Here is a 19,434-nt window from a genome sequence, read left to right on the forward strand (position 1 = left end):
TTATCATCTCCAGGTAACTGCTGAAGAAACAAAAGCTCAAAGAGGTAAGAGATTTGGCCAAGGTCACACAGCTATAAGCAATAGAACTAAGATTTTAACTCAAGTTTCTGTGGCCCCAGAGTTTATGTGTTTTTCTCTCCATACCACAGCGACAGGTGCAAGTGAGAAATTTTGCTGGAAGCACTGGGCTTTTTGAGCAGGCCATATAAACGTTCTGAGCCCAGAGCTCAACTAAAGTTTTGGAGGAGACTGGGCCAAATATAAGGCTTCTATCTAAGCAGCGCCTATGTGTCTCAAGAACTGAGGAAAATGAGGGTTGGCAAGGCTGCATTTCCCAGGGTGCATGATGATATGACATGCGGGTGGGGGCCATTATGATGCCCAGACATGGAACTTATACCAGTGCAGAAAGGGTGTGATTAGAAGCCCTAAGCCAGAGAATGTTCAATGTGATAAATTCCATTGTTCGTTCCCTCATTCATTCAATAGATTTTTTTTTTTTTTTTTTTAGATGGAGTCTCACTCTGTTGCCCAGACTGGAGTGCAGTGGCACCATCTCAGCTCACGGTAACCTCTGCCTCCCCGGTTCAAGCAATTCTCATGTCCTAGCTTCCTGAGTAGCTGGGATTACAGACGTGTGCCACCACGCCTGGTTGATTTTTTTTTTTTCTTTTTTTGAGATGGAGTCTCGCTCTGTCGCCCAGGCTGGAGTGCAGTGGCTCGGTCTTGGCTCACTGCACGCTCTGCCTTCTGGGTTTACACCATTCTCCTGCCTCAGCCTCCCGAGTAGCTGGGACTACAGGTGCCTGCCACCATGCCCGGCTAATTTTTTGTATTTTTTGGTAGAGACAGGGTTTCACCATGTTGGCCAGGCTGGTCTCGAACTCCTGAACTCAAGTGATCCACCTGCCTTCACCTTCCAAAGTGCTGGGATTACAGGTGTGAGCCACCGTGCCCAGCTTCATTCAACAGATACTTTTATTAAGCATCTGATGTGTACTTAACTCTGGAGATATAGGGGTGATTAAAACAAATGCAGCTCCTGCCCTTGTAGAGCTTATTAGGATAGTAGAGAAGACAAATAAGAAAACAATTACAAGATTGATTCTTTACAACTGTAACATGTACTATAAGTATATAACAGAAGAATATCACTTGCCTGATGACTTCAGTGGAAGGGAAATACAGAAGTTCTTACAAATCAAAGCACTCCCCTGGGCCAATTGTAAAGGTGATGCCCACTTTCAAGGTGGACAGAGACTGTGCTTGAAGCTTAGCCTCAACCATGGGTTTATATGATCGGTGGACCCTGCAGATCCATTCCCAATGCTGTATCTTCATAATAACCATGAAGTCCATCTGATAACCATACAAGTGAGGTTTTAAAACCCAACAAACTAGACTCAAATGAAATCTGATGAGGGAATTTACGACTTGTTCTTCCTACCACCTTTGGTATCACTGACATAAAACTGAATGTGTGTGCTGAGGGTGCTTGTGTCATGGTGATAGACAAGGTAGGTGGTCCAGCCCACGGTATTGGTGGCTTAGGGTCAGCCAGATCAGCACTGGGAAGTGCCTGTGAATTATGCAGCAATGGGAGGGGAGGGAGTAGGCAGTAAAGTTGTGCATTTCTGTGGATCCAAAGCTTTCCAAACTACCTGCAAGGCAGCAAATATGGGGGATGTTGTATGAATAAGTGAGAATTAGATAATACAATGTGTATGGAGCTCTTTAGTCCTTCACAGAAAATGCTGTCTAAACAGATAGTGCTGGTATCAAAGATAATGATACAGTACTCTAATTTTAATGCTCTGCTACCTACCTGCCAGCTGTTTCCCAGGGATGTGGTAAAGATGAATGGGCAAGATCTGGGAAAGTGCTTTGAAATCCTTGATTAAAGGCCCTCTAGGCAGATGTAGAATTTTAAATGTATTATATTACTGCCACTATTGTTATGCTTTCTTTTATCACCCCAGAGTTTCACCACCTCCTGTTTCAGGTGAAGGAGTCTGCCTGACTGTTTCGAGACCTGAATGGCATTGGAAAGGTAGCAGCCCCGAGATGTGCCATATAAACAAACATGTTTTTAACTGAGGGATCCAGAGGCTTTCCTGGCTGGCTCCTGTCGGCTGGTGATGACCTCTCTAGAAGTCTAGGCTTTTCCAAGCTTATTTTATTTCCTTCAATAGGACAGGAATACATAAATGTCCACCTGAAATGAGTATTGGCTACAAGCCATCTGCCCCTGAACAGAGGTGAAAAGTGGAAATCGGAGGAAGGGCAGACGTCTTTTGCAGGGGAAACAGACTCTTTCTGCCACTGCAGTCAGCCCAGGCAAAAGAGTAAAGGAGCAGGACTCAGGAGAATTCACTGAAGCGAGGGCAGGGTGCAAAAGGAACTTGAGAAATTGGTACTGGGACCCAAAGATCAGATTCTGGCATTTCTGGGAAAAGAAATGGGCATGGGTGGGGGGTTTATCTGTCAATAATAGCAGCCAGAATGGGGCTAGAAGGAAGTGAATTCAGTTGCCACCTCTACCTACTGGACATCCACAGAGAACTTCTCCTTATCCAAGGTTGAGGAGCCCTCCAGAGTATATATTGATACCATTGGTTCTCCCACACATACCCCCATGGAGATAAAAACAGGACCCTGGAAGGCCTGTCTGTGTTTAACTAATGGGACTGAAACATGGAAATGAACTGCCCCACAATCCACCCTGTGAGAGACCAAAGAGCAGTGTTTGATAACAGGGAATGTTACCCTGAAAAGGCATTTGGCTTCCACTAGGGCAGCAGGTACAGTGCAAAGATGATCCCACTTCCAAACAGAATTCCTAAGACAGGATATGCAGTGATAAAAAAAAAAAATAAGGAAAGATGTTGTGGAAACTCAAGACCTCTTAAAGCATACTCCTTCATCTATAGTTCTTCCGCAGACCAGACCACGGAATTCAGAAAACACTCTACCTGGTCCCAAACCAGCACCTGCCAAACTTCTCATCCTCTTCTGACCCTGTCCTGGGAATTAAGGGAAAAAATATCATTTTATTGGTTGCTCCAGTTATAACTTAAACAGACAGACCAACATCAAATTAAGTGACATGTGTAACTGCTTATTGTATGCCAGTTACTGTGCTGTGGGGTTTTGCTTCCATAATCTCATTTAATCCTCTCAAAAACGCTGTGAGGTAGGTTTTATTATTGCACTCATCTTAAATTAAGGAAACTGAGGCTCATAGAGATTCGCTAATTTGTCAAAAGTCCTAAAACATAATGACTGCATCCAGACATCTCTGATTCTAAGGCCTAGGCTCTTAATCAGTAAATGATCAAATGAATAATGATTTTCATGGCATCTATCATCGGAAAGAACAATGGAGAATATGCTTAACCAAAGTCATAACCAAATAAATGAACTTGACAGCGGAGCCATGATTCCAGCCAAGGTGACTATTTTCATCCATGTTTTGAAGGCCAGGAAAAGGAGGTTAGACTTGTTTGGGAAGGGAAACAGGAGCTATCAAGGTGAACTTTTCCTAAGAGTAGCCCGATAATAGTGCTCCGGAGGGAGTAGTATATGCAAGAATAGAGTCAGGGAGACCAGCCAAGTGTGTCTCAGCATCCCTAGCACAAATCACACACTAAGCATTAAGATTGGCTCTGCAGTTAGAAAGGCCTGGGCTCAAATTCTGGCTCTACCACTTACTGGTATTCATTAATCATTCATTCATTCATTCAACAAATATATATTGGGTATTGTCTATGTGCCAGAGACTGTGCTGGGTGCTGGCAAAGAACACAAACAAGGTTTCTGCTCTCACGGAGCTTTTGTTCTGATGAAGGAAACAGACCATTTATTGATAAACAAATAAATAAACAAGATACAGGGAAACAGAATGATTTGATGGAGAGTAGCTGGAGGGCCAAGCAGACCGGGCAGACAAGGTGGTAGTGACATGTAAGCTGAGACATTTAAAAAGAACCTGGTCGTGAGACCATCTGGAGAAGGAAAGCTCCAGGCAGAGGAAGCAGGTAGTGCAGAGGCCCTGAGGCAGGAATGAGGACGAGACATTTGAGAAAACAGAACAAAGGCAGGCATGGCCAGGCAAAGTGGGTGGTGGAAAAGTGGTAGAAGGTGAGTAGGGGAGTCAGGGCAGCAAGGTCAGGCTTTGCAGGCTTGATCAGCAGTTCTCACTGTGGTTCTGGAGCTAGCAGCATCCGTGTTACCTGGGAACTTGTTAGGAATGCAAATTCTCAGGCCCTACCTAGACCTGCTGAGTCACAAACTCTGGGATGGGGCCCCACATTGTGTTTTATCGAGCCCTCCAGATGATTCCGAGTATGCTAAAGTTTCAGAATTCCTCGGTTGGATTGTGCAGTTTCAGTTTTAATTTTAAGTGCAATGGGAACCTATGGAAGGTTTAAGTGGGGGAGCAGCATGTTACAACTTTCTTTTAAAAAATTGTTTTTAAGCACTCCAGCTGAGGGGAGAATGGACCATAACAGGCTAAGAGAAATGGAAGCAGGGAGATAAATTAGGTAGTTATTGCAAGAGGCCAGATAAGAAGAGAAAGTGGTTTGAGTAGAGTCATGTGGCAGAGAAGAGGGTTCCAAGCCAAGGGGGACCACGCTGACAAATAGGCGCACGCCACTCATGCAAGCCCAACAAGGCAGAAGGCAAAAGTGAGGGCCAGAGAAAACTGGGCAACACCTGTCCAGAGTGTAGTTCAAAGGCAATGTCCTCAAAGAAGACACTCCACCCTCCTCCCATTTCCTCCCTATTGTCTAAAGATAAGAAACATATGTGGCCTATGGCAAACCTTGGGCAGGCACATGTGAGCTGAGCTCTTGCGAAGGGCAGGTACTTCCTTTGGTGAGAGAGAAGACAAGGAAGGGCCTGTGAGGAGTGACAGAAGAGACGAACAGAGAGCCTGAAAGGCTGAGAATGTTGTCTGGCTTCCTGAAAGGCTTAAGGGGTTAGCTCTGGAGGGTGAACTAAAAGCCCTAGTTATATTAAACACACACACACACACACACACACACACACACACACACACACACACACGCACATAGACACAGTTGAAGGAGACCTGCAGTTTCCAAAAACAAGAGTTGTATTTTTTTTGTTCATGTCATGACCCATAACAATCTCAAAAGAGAAACAGGCTCTTGTCTTCCTTGTTTAGGCTTAGGAGAACTCTAGTAAGTAAGTAGCAGCAGCGGAACTCAGACTCTGCTCTTTACCTGGTGTCATTCTGTCTATTACACCACAAGGCATCAGAAGACCACTAGAGTTGCCTCCCTAGGGTTAGGGATAGGGTGAGGTAAATGAAGTGAGTCAGCAAGGGCAGGATAGGAACCTATCTTTAACATTTTGATATTTTGTTTCTCATGGATTTGTTGCATTAATTCCAACTTTTAAAAATCATTGCATTAACATATTATTGATCTTGATTACTGAGTTTTTAGGTATACCTTTAAATGTTGCACCTCTGACTTACTAGTCTCACCCTGATCCCTGTCCTGGATCTATGCTTGTCTGTTCTATATCAGCCTCTTGCTTTGACCATAAGGATAACGTCAGACCTTTAAGCATAAAGGAAGTAGGATTTCTGTCTCCCTTCCCCACCTTTGTGAAAATCTCAGCTTCTGCTTTTAAAGTCTATCTCCCAAGAAGTTTGCCTACTATGTTCCTTCCAAGGCCACCAGGTTCTGTGAAACTAGCAGCAGGCTAGATTGTCACATTAGCACGAAGGATCCACTATTCCTGCAGCTGAGCTGGGACAAGCACTTAGGCCCACTGCCTCCATCCCTTCAGTGGCCTGGGCCCTACATTGTCTCCAGGTGGTATAAAACAAGAATTTCCCCTTTGACTGGGAGAAGAAGGGAAGAACTCTGAATTGGAAAACAAGTCATTTAGAATTCTCACAGGTGGAAATTTCTGACAACCCCTTTGGGATCCGCAATTCACACCCCAAATGGTGACAGGAGCTAACATGCAACCTGCAGGCTGTTCTGTCATCCAGTGCTGCTGCGCTGCACAACACCAGGGGGCAGCATTCTCATTGGCTTCTGTGTGCCTGGAGCCCAGTGCGGTTGTGCAATGCTGCAGCTCTGCTTTAGTGACGTCCCTGATTGGTTCAGTCAAGAAAATGTCTATAGAATCAGCTAATCTCCCATGCAGTTAAGTCTCTAATTGAAATATTTTCTCTGCTCAACCCAAGGACAGCAGTCTTTCCTGGATTTGCTGTTTACAAGGATCTCTAGAAATTATCCACCAGAAATATGGGCTTTCTCAGAGCTTGAGTGGACAGAGAATTAGGGTGGAAGGCAGGGCGTTTTGACTGCATCTGACGCAAGTCCTGAAGAGCCAGCTCCTCTCTCTTCCTAATCATTAGAAGGTTTTGCTTGGACCCAACGTTTCATGTGTATACAATACAAACTTCTCTCTTTTCTGCTTGGATCAAATTTGTTCTCTCAAAATGAGATTCCCAGCAGTGACAGAAGACAAGACAGAGAGATCCAACATCTTTAAAGCCATGAATCAGATAACCAGCCACTTGTTCTCTTCAGTGCTGGGAAAAGACACACTGTTAAATAAAATGATTTTATAGATTCTTCTCACTGCCTTTCCAAGAAGGGGATTTATCAACTTCAGGGCACAGCAATCATTTATTCCCAGACCACTGGCATGCTTGTATATATTTACATCTTTTGACTTAGAAAAAAGAGAGAGTTGGAGTCATGAATATTCCTGTCTCCTCCACCCCAGCCGCCTTGAAGTGAGTCAGGACAAACTTGGGGCCCAAATGGAACTGTAAGTAACTGAGTCACATGCAGAGATGAAACCTTCACAGGCTCACTGATATGAAGGTTGAAGATTAAATTCCCTTTTGAGAATAACTGGGCAATACTCATATAGAGGCTACTTTCGAGAAGGCCAGATCCTCCCTCTAATGTAGAGTGCAATGTTCCTAACCCTCAGCCCAATCCATCATACCCCCACTCACGTGAATACACACATAAGCAGTAATATAAAGCACTTCCCACTATAGGGCAGCAAAGAAGGAGGGAAATCTTCATTATGGAAGGGAGGAAGGAAGGAAAGAGGGAAGGAAGGAAGGATTCTTGGGGTGAGCAGAGGAATGACATGTTTGGGGCATAATGAAGAGAATTGAAGTGCAGAGTTTGTGTGGAAAAATTTGAAAAAATCAGGTGGCAGGCCAGGCGTGGTGGCCCATGCCTGTAATCCCAGCACTTTGGGAGGCAGGGCACAGTAAATGTCTGCATGTCTGGACAGTAAGATTCCAGCCTGAGCCGGGCACAGTGGGTCACCTCTGTGATCCCAGCACTTTGGGAGGCCAAGGAGGATGGATCACCTGAGGTCAGGAGTTTGAGACTAGCCGGGCCAACATGGCAAAACCCCGTCTTGACTAAAAATACAAAAATTAGCTGGGTGTGATGGCACATGCCTGTAATCCCAGCTACTTGGGAGGCTGAGGCAGGAGAATCATCTGAGCCTGGGAGGCAGAGGTTGCGGTGAGTCAAGATCATGCCACTGCACTTCAGCCTGGGTGACAGAGCTTTCTTTTTTTTTTTCCTCTCACAAAAAAAAAAAGAAAGAAAGAAAGAAAAGAAAGGAAAAGAAAAGAAAGGAAAAGATCAGGTTGCAGAGATGGATGGATGGATGGACAGATGGATGGACATTACAGAGAGTTTCCAAGTCTTAGGATGAAGGATTAAGTCTTTATTCTCTAAGAAAGGAAGGGGAGAATAAAATTTTGTGATTTTAAAATCTTTTCTACCCTGTAGACCTACCCGACAAGGCGTGACAACCTTCAAAAAAAAAAAAAAAAGGCATCTACTTTAAAAGACTAATGTCCAAAAAATTAGAAATTCCCTCATGTTGCCCTGATCTTTGGGAAACAGAGCGAGTGATCCCTTTGAGGTTTTTGGCACTGCCTTGCCTCTGATCATACCCTGAATCCTAGGTCCATAATCATGCAGTTACCTCAGATGTCTCTTTCCCTCTAGCCACAGGTAACACGCTCTCCAGGCACTGGGAAAGTGGATAATTAGGAGCGCAGAGGGGTACCCATGGGTTGTGATGCCCAGTTATAAACCCAGACATTTCAGAATTAACAGAATGTGCATCAAGTCCTCAAATATGTGGGTCTACATCCATAAACATGTCCAGCAGTCCGGTCTTTACGGTCAGTAGAGACAAAATATTCCTACACTTTCCCTAGGGGAAGCCACATCCTCAGTAGGTTATCTCTGATGAGTCCAGCTAGTCACAGGTATGTAGAAGCTGCATGCAGTAGAGGGCTCAAAGGAGGGTCCAGAATAGATACCAAAGCAAAAGGGGAGTCTGTGCACGCTCTCACACACACCCTGAAACACTCTTTCTGCTCACAAAATAGATGGTGCAGGCTAGTTCCAAGAGATCATTTAGCTCAGGTTCCTGCCTCCATAAAATCAATAAGCCTTCCATATTAGTTGTCTGTTGCTGTGTAGCAAATTGTCAGAAACATAGAGGCTTAAAGCAATACCCATTTATTATCTTGTAGTTCTGTATCTCAGAAGTCCAGGCAGGCTTGACTGGGTTCTCTGTCTAAGGTCTCGCAAGGCTGAAACCAAGGTGTCGGCCAGACTGGGATCTTATCTGGAGGCTCTGAGGAAATATACGCTTCCAAGCTCATTCAGGCCAACAGCAGAATCCCGTCTCTTGTGGCTTGAAGTCAGAGGTTCCCATTTCCTTGCTGGCTGTCATCCAGGGGCCTCTCTTTGCACCTAGAGGCTGCCTATGTTCCTGTTCACAAGACACCCTTCATCTTCAAACCAAAGCAGCATGTTGAATCTTCCTTGTGGCTCGCATCTTTCTGGCTTTCCCTTCTTCTTTAGCCAGAGAAAGTTCTTTGCTTTTAAGGGCTCATGTGATTCAATCAGGCCCGCCTGGATGATGTCCCTATTTTAAAGGTAACTGTGGTACCATGTAACATTTCAGGAGTGATACCTCAGCATGTTCACACATTCCAGGGATTAGGGCAGAACATCTTTAGGGGACCATTTTAGAAACTCTGCCTCCCCACTCACCCATAATCCTTTTAAAAGCCAAATCTTGAAGCCTTTTTTTCCCCCAAAGACTTTTTTGAATAAGCACATTTTTGCCTCACTTCATCAGACACTTTGAGCAAACACTAGCATGTGGCAAAATAAGTTGTAAATCAATCAGAACTATTCTTTCCCACCATAATCTTTCTCAAACACATTGGGAGAATCTGACAGTGTTGGTGGTGTACCAGAGCAGACTCCTACCAGCTCGCAAGAGCTGACTTAAATGTTTAGTAATTGTACACATTGGTTGTTAAACTATTAGTAGCTGCTAGATGCAAAATCTTTAGAGCCACACTATCTGAATTCAGATCCCAGCTCTGTCACTTATTTAGTTATAACCTTAAGCAAGTCTCTTAACTTTTCTGGTCCTCTGGTTCTTCATGTGTGGGAATGGGGATAAAAATAGCACCTACCTCATAGGTCATTATGAATATTAAATGAGATAATATGTGCAGAGAAAATAGCACCTGGCCTGGCCTCTACCTATGTCATAGGTTAGTTGTGAGGATTAAATTACTTAATATAAGCAAAATGCTTAGAGCTCTGCCTAGCACAAAATAAGCACTGCGTAAATATTAGTAAGTTAATTTGAAATGTGGTTTCTAGATCTCTCAACACCCTAGTCACCCTACTCTGGATGTACTCCAAAGTCCCTCTCAAGATGTAGTGTCTGAATTGACCTAATTAGTCTAGCGTTTGGCTGAAATGCTAGACTTTGACTCCAGCCCCTCATTCTTGACTGGCACTAGCATTCAAGCTGCTGCTCCTCTTTCCCTGGCTCTTTAATAGAGACAGAAAGACTTCTCCAAGGGATCTTTTGGTCATGGGCCAGCAGCATCCGCACAGGCTGGGCCCTTGTTAGAAAGGCAGGCTCTGGGCCCCACCCCAGATCTACCCAATCAGAATCCACACATTAACAGGATGCCCGGGTGATTCATGTGCACATTAAAGTTTGAGAAGCACAGCTTTCAGGGCCAGATGACACACTTATTTTAAAGAGAACACCAATTAGAGACCTTAAGCCTTCTCATGGAACAGGGGCCTTCCCCTCAGACCTTGGGAGAGGGGTCAGGGAAATGTCAGTGTTGGGTTGTTGGTGGCAGGCAGCGGTGGGGGGTTCAGTCCACGTTCAAAGAGCCAGAAACCTGGCAGGGGAATAGATGGGGCAGGGACACCCAACGGGGAAGATAAAGAAAACTACAAGAAGAACTCAGCACAGAGATGTGAGGCTTCTGAAAGCTCCCATGGAAAGGCTCGCAGCTCCTCACCTGCTCGGTCCAGCTGCCCCGGGTCAAGGCAGCTCTGTGAGCGTTAGCTGGCTTGGAGCAGCAAGGATACATTTAGAAGTGATGAAAGGGAACCCTTCTTGACAGGGTAAAGAGTCATTCAGTAGAAATCAGGCGGGAAGAGGTCACAGAGTCAGACGCCCAGCCTGTACTCAGAGATTATTTCTGGCATGGGAGGGCTGAAGGGTTAGCAGGCCACCTACTCAAGACACAATACAGAGGCAGATCCACTTATTACCTGCCTGTGCTGCTGGGATTTCAGTGCAGAAATTCTGTGTCTCCTCACTGTGGCTGCAGCTTGGGAATGATATCCAGAGCTTACCCACCCACATAAGAAATAAGCTGTAGGTGTAATAGGAGGACATAGGCTAAAATCCCAGCTCAGCTGCTTAATAGCTGTGCGACTGAGCAAGTTACTTAACCTCTTTGAGCATCTGTTTTCTCTTCTTTAAAATGGAAGTAATAATAATTGGCCAGGCCCAGTGGCTCACACCTATAATCCTAGCACTTTGGAAGGCCGAGGCCAGTGGATTGCTCGAGCCCAAGAGTTTGAGACCATCCTGGGAAACATGGTAATACCCCGTCTCTAGAAAAAATACAAAACTTTGCCAGGCATGGTGGCAGGTACCTGTAGTCCTAGCTACTCAGGAGGCTGAGGTGGGAAGATCATCTGAGCCCAGGAGGTTGAGGCTGTGGTGAGCCAGATTATGCCACTGCAGTGTAGCCTGGGAGACAGAGTGAAACTATGTCTCAAATATAAATAAATAAAATAAAATGTAAGTAATCATAATATCTATGTTAATACAGTAGAAGTAAGAATGAAATAAGAGGCTGGGCATGGTGACTTACATCTGTAATCCCAGCACTTTGGGAGGTCGAAGTGAGAGGACCACTTGAGCCCAGGAGTTCAAGACCAGCCTGGGCAACGTAGTGAGGTCCCATCTCTACCAATAATAATTTTTTAAAAATTAGCTGGGCATGGTGGCATGCACCTGTGGCCCCAGATACTCAAGCAGGAGGACACCCTAAGCACAGGAGGTCGAGGCTGCAGTGAGTCATGATCACACCACTGCACTCCGGCCTGGGTGACAGAGTGAGACCCTGTCTAAATAAATAAATAAATAAGAAGAATGAAATCAGAAAGTTCTTCTCATGGTTCTCTTTATGGTGAACACAATGTAAACATATGTATTATCTTAGAATTCTTCCTTCCTGTATAAAGAAGGCCTCCTCCAATGTATTAATCATCCATTCAACTAATAAATGCTGCTTACTCCCATTTTCACTCTAAAAGAACTCAGTGGCTAAGAAGAACCCTTCCTCTTTGCAGTACCCTGAGGATCAGAGGCCTGATTTGAATGTCCTCAATGCGAAGGACTATTTTAAAAGGCCAGCCAGGCGGCCCAGACATGCATTTCCTAATCGTCTGCAGGTTGTTTGATAGAAGATCTCCCAGGAGCAGCTTTCCCCAGCAGCTCAGCCAGGTCTGTTCTGGGAACGCTGTGTGCTTTGGCACCTCCCTCTGCAGAAAGCTTGGAGGAGAGGCAGGTGCAGGTCCTGGAGCCTCTGACGGCATTACTGGCTCTAGGAGTAGCTGCTCAGGATAATCTCTCCCCAAGACCATTAAGTAACTGCCACTATGCTGGAAGAAGAACTGGAAATGGGGAGCCCCCCAAAAAATTGAAAACCCTCACTTGAACCAGTAAGTTATATCCTGGGTTGCTGTTGGAGAGATCTTCCTTGGAGTAGACAAATGTGGTATGTTAAGTAAACTGGGGGTCTAGGTTTCATGACACTGGGTCTGCAGCTTCTTTGTCACACTGAGAATCCTCAGACATTCCATGAAAGTAGCCTTCAAAATATTTTTGTGTCTAATGACATATTTTTACTGCAAAAAGATGAGTGGATTCATTTTATGAAGTCTCAGGTGTGTTAGAAATTCACCGTGAGTCACTCAGCAAGTCATGATTGAGGGCGTTCTATATGCCAGGCACTGTGCTGGGCACTGGGACTACTGTGGCAAGTCAGATAGACAAGAACTTGCTTGATCTTGGACGTAAGCAGAGTGGGGTCTGGTTAGTCACTGAACGGGAGACTGCCTGGAAATACTGGATGCTGCAGGCTTTTAAAAAAAGACAAGTTCTCTGTACTTGCAAAGCTTACATCCTAACTTAGTAACTAACTAACTTCAGGTTGTGTTGAGTGCCCGAAAGTGGTAGAGCTGGGAGTCCTCTAGATAAGGTAGCCATGGAAGGCCTCTCCGAAGAGGTGATGTTTACTCAGAGACCCAAAGGATCAGGATAAGCGCAGACCCTTATGAAGAGCATCCCAGGCAGAGGGAATAGCAAGGGGATTGCCCTTAGGTGGGAAAGGGCTTGATTTGAGGACTGGGAAGACCAGTGTGTCTGGGGCACACAAGCAAGGGGAGGACGTTATGAATGAGGTCTGAGAGGTCAACAGTGACTGGATCATGCAAGCTTCCATAGGCCATGGTCAGGGTTCTGTATGTGCTACAATTACAGGATGCATGATAGGACCTGGGTTGCATTTTTATAGTTAACTCTGGCTATAACGTGGGGAAGGGATTGAATACAGAGGGCAAAGACAGGAAGAGGAAAATGTCTTAGGAGGCTATTGCAAAGCCCAAGGGAGAGGCGATGGTGTTTTTTTTTTTTAGTGTTTGTTTTGTTTTGTTTTGAGAAGGAGTCTCACTCTGTCGCCTAGTCTGGAGTGCAGTGACACAGTCTCGGCTCACTCAACCTCTACCTCCTGGGTTCAAGCAATTCTCCTGCCTCAGCCTCCCAAGTAGCTGGGATTACAGGCATGCGCCACCATGCCTGGCTAATTTTTGTATTTTTAGTAGAGACAGAGTTTCGCCATGTTGATCAGGCTGGTCTTGAGCTCCTGACCTCAAGCGATCTACCTGCCTTAGCCTCCCAAAGCATTGGGATTACAGGTGGGAGGCACTGCGCCCGGCCAGGAGATGGTGTTTTGATCTAGGTCTTAAAGGCAGAAGGAAGGGTGGTAGTAAATTAACTGTGCTGGGGAAGAGAGGGAGACCTGAGGGCAAGGAAAGAATGAGGGGTGATTCCAGGTTTAGGGACTTGGCAATTTGTTAGATGATGGTGCCATTGACAGAAATGGGAAAAAACAAGTTTGGAAAGAAAACTCAAGATCTGGCTGGTGACTCGTATTATACTTAAAGCCTCCTTTGTGACTTGAGCAGAAGTGAGAACTTTCTCCAGTGTTCAGGAGCTGGAAGGGATTTTTCTAGCCTCCAGGCAAGGTAATACCATAAGTCCCAACAGTGATGCCCTTCCTGGGAATGATCTCAATGGGAGAATCCTATACCCTGCCTCCTCCATTCATTCCTTGCTCCGATGGTGGTTCCAGCTGGCTAACCTAAGCTACTCTTGCCACTAGTTAACACCTGTCCTCATTTCTCTTGTCCCCACATAAGATGTCAATGGCATCTCTTGTCCCCACCTAAGATGTCAATCAAAATAGCACAAGTCATGCTATGTCACATGACATGTTGCCTGTCCAGCCCAGAGCTCATTGCTGATAGGGGCATGGGCTAGATTTTGAGATAATATGGGGGTTGCTTTCTGTTACCACGCTTAACATTCCAAACCCCTGTAATAGTCCATTTAGGATTTATCATACTGTTTTATCCAAACCTTTCATGACCTGATTTCTATTTCCAGCTTGAACCACCTCTTGGTTCACCAACTGTATTTATTGAGTTCCCCTAGTTTTCTGACTTAATGGCTGAAGATGATAAGCTTTCCTTACACATTACTCTCAAACCACCAAACTGGGATTGTTGTTACTCTTAGTGATAATGGTTGCTATTTGTGAAACTTTTAATAGGGAACACAAACCCTGTCCAGCAATTCATGTAAATTATTTCATTTAAGAACACCACAAAGTAGGTGCTATTATTCGACCTTACACATGAGACTTGAAGAACTTTAGAGCATTGCCCAAGGTCACCCAGCTAGTGAGGGGTGGAGGCGGGATTTGAATCCAGGTCATCTGTCTCCATTACCTGGAAGAAGGAAGGCCAAAGCATCATGGCCTTTCACAAGTCGAAGAGCCACACTTTCTATGGTGGTGAGCCACGTTTGTCCATGACTGGGGTGGGTGTGGCAAGTGATGAGGGTTTGGAGTCCGTGTGGTGGGGTGGCAGGGGCCAGGTGTCTTGGTAACTGCTGTTGCATTCACTTCAGGATCAAAGGACCAGATCTGATTCTGCAGGATCAACAGTGTGGACACTGGAGGCTCCGTAGATATCCAAAGGTCTAATGGTGACTTAGGGAAGCTCAGGAGGGCAGGGAGGTTGTCCCCGTTTAGAATGTAAAGATTCCTATTTTATAAAAATAGAATAAAAGGAGGTGCTGAAGGCCTCGGTCTCCTCCAACAAGGCCAGGTCACGGGGTAGCAGAGTCTGAAAGGGTGTGCAGACCCATGGCCACTGCCCAGGGCTCCTGCTCAGGCTTCCTCACTCCCACAACTGAGGGGAGACCCAGCTCCACACCCACCCACCTAGCAGTGTCTCACACCCACCAGGAGAGGTCTAAACATCTTCCCTGGGAACTGGTCCCAAAATGTCCCTGCAGTAAGCAACCATCTGGAGAGACCCAGGTCCACATCTGTTTTTAAAGCTCCAATAAATAAATAAACAAAGGAAGAAAGAAGGAAGAAGAAATGCAGAACAGGGTGATTAAAATTGGCATATATTTTCAAATGTTTATATTAACAAAATAATACCTTTTAACATGAAAAGCAATACAATTGTGCTAGGCACGAGATCGTCGTAGGACTGAGAAAGGAATCATAATTCTGAGAGCCCTAGAGTTAATGTGATCCAGCCGGCACATCCCTGTGACTGCAGAAGCCTGTTTGGAGACAGTGTCAGCAGCTTTCGAGGCCCGCTGTGAATTGCCAGAATGTGTGACATGAGCCAAATCCACCACCGCCCCGCCCCACCAACCCTCCTGCCAGCTCCCCTGAGATAGTCACTGCCATACAGAAAAAGAGAAGTTCTACTATTTCTGGGCAAGATTTCCACAAACCAGTTTGTCCCTTTCTGCTCTTATGAAATAAACCATTTGGATCAATGTCAGCTGACTGTAAAAGTCAAAAAAATTTCCCTTGTCCCAAAAGCAAGGCGGATAAGGAAGCAAACATAAGAGGACCTTCATGGCCGAGCCTTTATGTGTATGTTATTTCATTGCTCTCACAACTGCCCTGGGATGCTGTAAGCGTGATTCATCCTGTTTGTTTATCAGTTAAATTATTTGTCCAAGATTACGCAGCATATCCAGGATTAGAACTCAGAGCCCTCGCCTGTGAAGCTTGAGCTCTTTCTTTTCAGTCTTCAAATATGATCACGCCATGAAGCAGCACAAAGCCCAGGAGGAGCCCGGTGAGGCTGGAGGGGTCCACGGGCAGCCACTCTCCTCCGTGCCCCTGTGGTGTTGGTTGAAACTTGGACCTTTCTGAATCTTTTAACTGTTTCCTTCTCTTCCTGTTTTTGTCTCCTGACTGACTTGTCCCACACTCTACTCCTTGCTTATGATACTTATTTTTCCATCCACAGCAAAACAATTCACATCAAGGTAATTGATGATGAGGCGTATGAGAAAAACAAGAATTACTTCATTGAGATGATGGGCCCCCGCATGGTGGATATGAGTTTTCAGAAAGGTGTAGTACCCTGTCCTCCACACTAACACTAACATTCTTTTCTCCTCTTCTGTTTCTTCCTCTCCAAACCATTTGTCTCCTCCTCCTCTTATCTTCCACTTCTCTGGTTCCTTTTCCTTTGTCTCCTCTCTTGCTCTTTCTTCTGCTCTCTTTTCACTCCTCCCTCTCCTCTGTCCTCTCTCTGCCCCCAGCTCTGTCCTAACACCTGCCAGCCTGACACATGGCATCCATACAAGGGATGCTCAAGACCAGTGGTAATTTTTCTGGGATGAGGAAATGAGTATGGGGAAAGAAAGAGTCAAAATGCTGGGAGTATCATGTGCAACTCTTGGCTTCTCCTGAATGGCTGGGTGTCTGGGGGGGAAAGGGGACCAGATAGCCCAGCACCAGGCAGAAGAGCAGCACTGACAAACAGGCTCTCAACACAGATTTCCACGGGGCAGTTATTCTCAGGGCTAAACTTACAATCCCAGGAAGTTGAGAATCAATGGATTTGGATTATAGTTCATTCCCCTCCCAAAAGCAGGCTTTAGGATAAGCACACCTTATCTGCCATGTTGCTACTATTAAGACTTGTTTCTCCTCCTGACTTTGAGTAAGCTGAAAGTACAAGTTTGAGTTCCAGATCTAGGTCAAATACCCATTTGTCTTCCTCTGTGTTTCCTATTAAGAACACCCAGGTGTGGGGGTAGAGAGTTACAATAGTGGTGGAGATCATCCTGACCCAAATGGAAGCTTCCCCAAGAAGTCCAGGGGGCTTCTCAGAGCGGATGGAACCTTTGCCTTCCACTTCAATGACCCCATACATCCCATGGCCTCCAATAGGCAAGTCAGGAAGTCCTTTCCTGAATAGATCATACTGTGGAGCAGGGAGCTGCCAGTACTGAGGGCAATGTTCCTTCCCCTTCCAAGCCGTCCCTCATGCCCTCCACTCTATGCCTGTGGTCACAGAGCACCCCAATCCCATCCCACAGCAGAGTTCCTGCAGTGGAAAAACAGGCTCACACCTTGTAGACAGCCCTGGGGTCCCACATCTAGGGCCAACAGAAATATTCCCCAAAAATGCCTCTTGACAATCAATGAGCTTTGTCTTTTGTCCAATGAGCAAGGTATAAAAAGATGTCAAAAGAAGTACCCAAAGAGGAAATAAAAATGTACAGTCATGCATCACTTAACAATAAGGATACATTCTGAGGACCGTGTCCTTAAGCAATTTTGTCATTGTGGGCACATTATAGAGTGTACTTTCACAAACCTAGATGGTATAGCCTACGACACACCTGCACTATGTGGGCCTATTGCTCCTAGGCTACAAATCTGTACAGCATGTACCTGTACTAAATATTGCAGGCAACTGGAGCACAATGGTATTTGTGAATCTAAACATATCTAGACATAGAAAACGTACAGTAAAAATATGGTAGTATATAGCCTTATGGGACCACTATTGTAGATGTGGTCTGTCATTGAGTGAAACGTTTTTATGTGGCATGTGATTGTACTTGTAAAGTACACACTCCACAAATGCACAGCAAGTCCTGTGCCTTACAAACTCCCTCGGGTCAGTCTACTACATTATAAATGGCAAAGCCAAGCACATCCACAGAAGGTAGCAGGATCGTCAAAGGATCTGAAGAGACATTTAGGTAAATGCTCTTTACCCTTTAGAGCATTTAGTTCTTAGGCCTCCCCTCCCCCAATCTCCCCCCTGCCCCAAAAAAGAAGAAAAAGAAAAACAAAGCAGAAAATTACAATTCTGGCTCGCTAGTAGGACCTGCTGGCCACCATTGTGATTCCATGAAGGACCAGAAGAAACCACATAGGAAGAACCAGGCCCAAAAGGCAACTTCTCCAATGACAAAGAGCCAGTCTTTGGAGGGGAGTGAATTTCAAGGAACCTTTTCTTCCCTGGGTGATTTGTTTTTAAAAGATGCTATGTTTTGTTGAGATACCCAGAGATGAACAGAAACTTCCATCACCTTGTGCCCCAGATCCATGATAATTCACATTGAGGAAACCAGTTTGGGGACACATCATCCCTAAGTAATAGAAGCCCAAAGGTGATTTAGAATTTGATGATTTACATCATTTTCTTCACATTTTCCCAGAAGTGCATCAGCTGTAAATAGTAAAGGATTCCTATGTCATATTGTGGTTAATACATATTTATTTTAGTTCCCACCACTGAAACCCTATGAGATAAAGAATGAGAAGATCACACAATTCTACCTCCCTTTCTTCACTCTCTCTCTCTCTCTCTCTCTCTCTCTCTCTCTCTCTCTCTCTGTCTTCCTCTTCTCTTCCTCTCTCTGGTTTCCCTTCCTCATAAATACTTTCCTTTTAAAATTTTCTTTCTGAAACTCACAATGGAAGTGAGTATAGACACAAAGAAGGGACACAAACCCTGGGTTCTGCTGACATATTTCCTGTTGTGGGAAGACCCTGGGTCATTTCCAGTGGGTCAGTAGTTTACCTGTTGCCCAGAGAAATGCCACTGTTACCATGTGACACCCAGTGGAATGTGCTGCCCGACTCACTTCCTACTAACTGTTGGCAAGGTCTAAAATGACTGCACACCATTACCCGCCTTCTGCCTTCTCATCCCCTCCTGTCCTTCTGGCTCCCTTCCTTTGCCCACCTTTCCTTGCCTCCTGGCTCCCTGCCCCTCTCACCCATAAGAACAACTATGACCAAGGAGACAAGAAAAGCTAAGACCATTTATTACCTGAGAACAACACAATCCACCATGGTCCTGTCGAAAGCCACCATGGTGGGACTGGACTGCATGTGCCAGGAATGATGGGGAATGATTTTAAAGGCTGTGCTCCAGGTGACCAACCAATCTACCGACCCAGTCGACACACTCTCTCTCTTGTTGTCCCTACAGGAAAACCATAAGGGTTAAAATAGTAGATGAGGAGGAATACGAAAGGCAAGAGAATTTCTTCATTGCCCTTGGTGAACCGAAATGGATGGAACGTGGAATATCAGGTGTGAGATTCTTTAAAAACAAAACAACAACAAAAAAATAAAAATTAAAAATTAAACTGAAAAACAACAAGAAGAAAGAAAAAGCAACTATATTTTTGTCTCCCTCCTTTTCTTCCCTTCTCCTCCTTTCTCTTTTTGACCAATGGATTTTTTTATTCTTTTCCCTCCTGTATTCTCGCTCTCACCCTGTTTCGGTATCATCTCTGCCTTCTTAGCCTTAGCTTATTCCAAATTCCTCCTTTCCCGCCTTCTGGGCAGCACTGCAGCCTCAACTCCTCATTACCCTAATGAGTTATTTCCCTGTTTTGCTACAATTTTACAAT

At 45.1% G+C, this 19,434-nt stretch overlaps 1 protein-coding gene across 17 annotated transcripts in view; it reads left to right on the forward strand.

Annotated features, from left to right (window-relative positions):
- Positions 1-19,434, forward strand: part of LOC105472909 (solute carrier family 8 member A3) — a 141,489-nt gene that overhangs the window by 105,399 nt on the left and 16,656 nt on the right. For 9 of the 17 annotated variants that reach the window (XM_011726508.3, XM_011726511.2, XM_071099964.1 and 6 more), the window contains one exon: positions 16,014-16,120. The exons of 1 other annotated variant lie outside the window; for it this stretch is intronic. In XM_011726508.3, the coding sequence (XP_011724810.1) occupies positions 16,014-16,120 (107 nt within the window). Of the gene's footprint in view, positions 1-11,575; positions 12,111-16,013; positions 16,121-19,007; positions 19,112-19,434 lie in introns of those variants that run through there. 7 more of the 17 variants (XM_071099970.1, XM_011726509.2, XM_011726512.2 and 4 more) reach the window with 5 other exon arrangements.

The sequence above is a fragment of the Macaca nemestrina genome, chromosome 7, assembly GCF_043159975.1.
Source record: "Macaca nemestrina isolate mMacNem1 chromosome 7, mMacNem.hap1, whole genome shotgun sequence".
Lineage (NCBI taxonomy): Eukaryota > Metazoa > Chordata > Mammalia > Primates > Cercopithecidae > Macaca > Macaca nemestrina.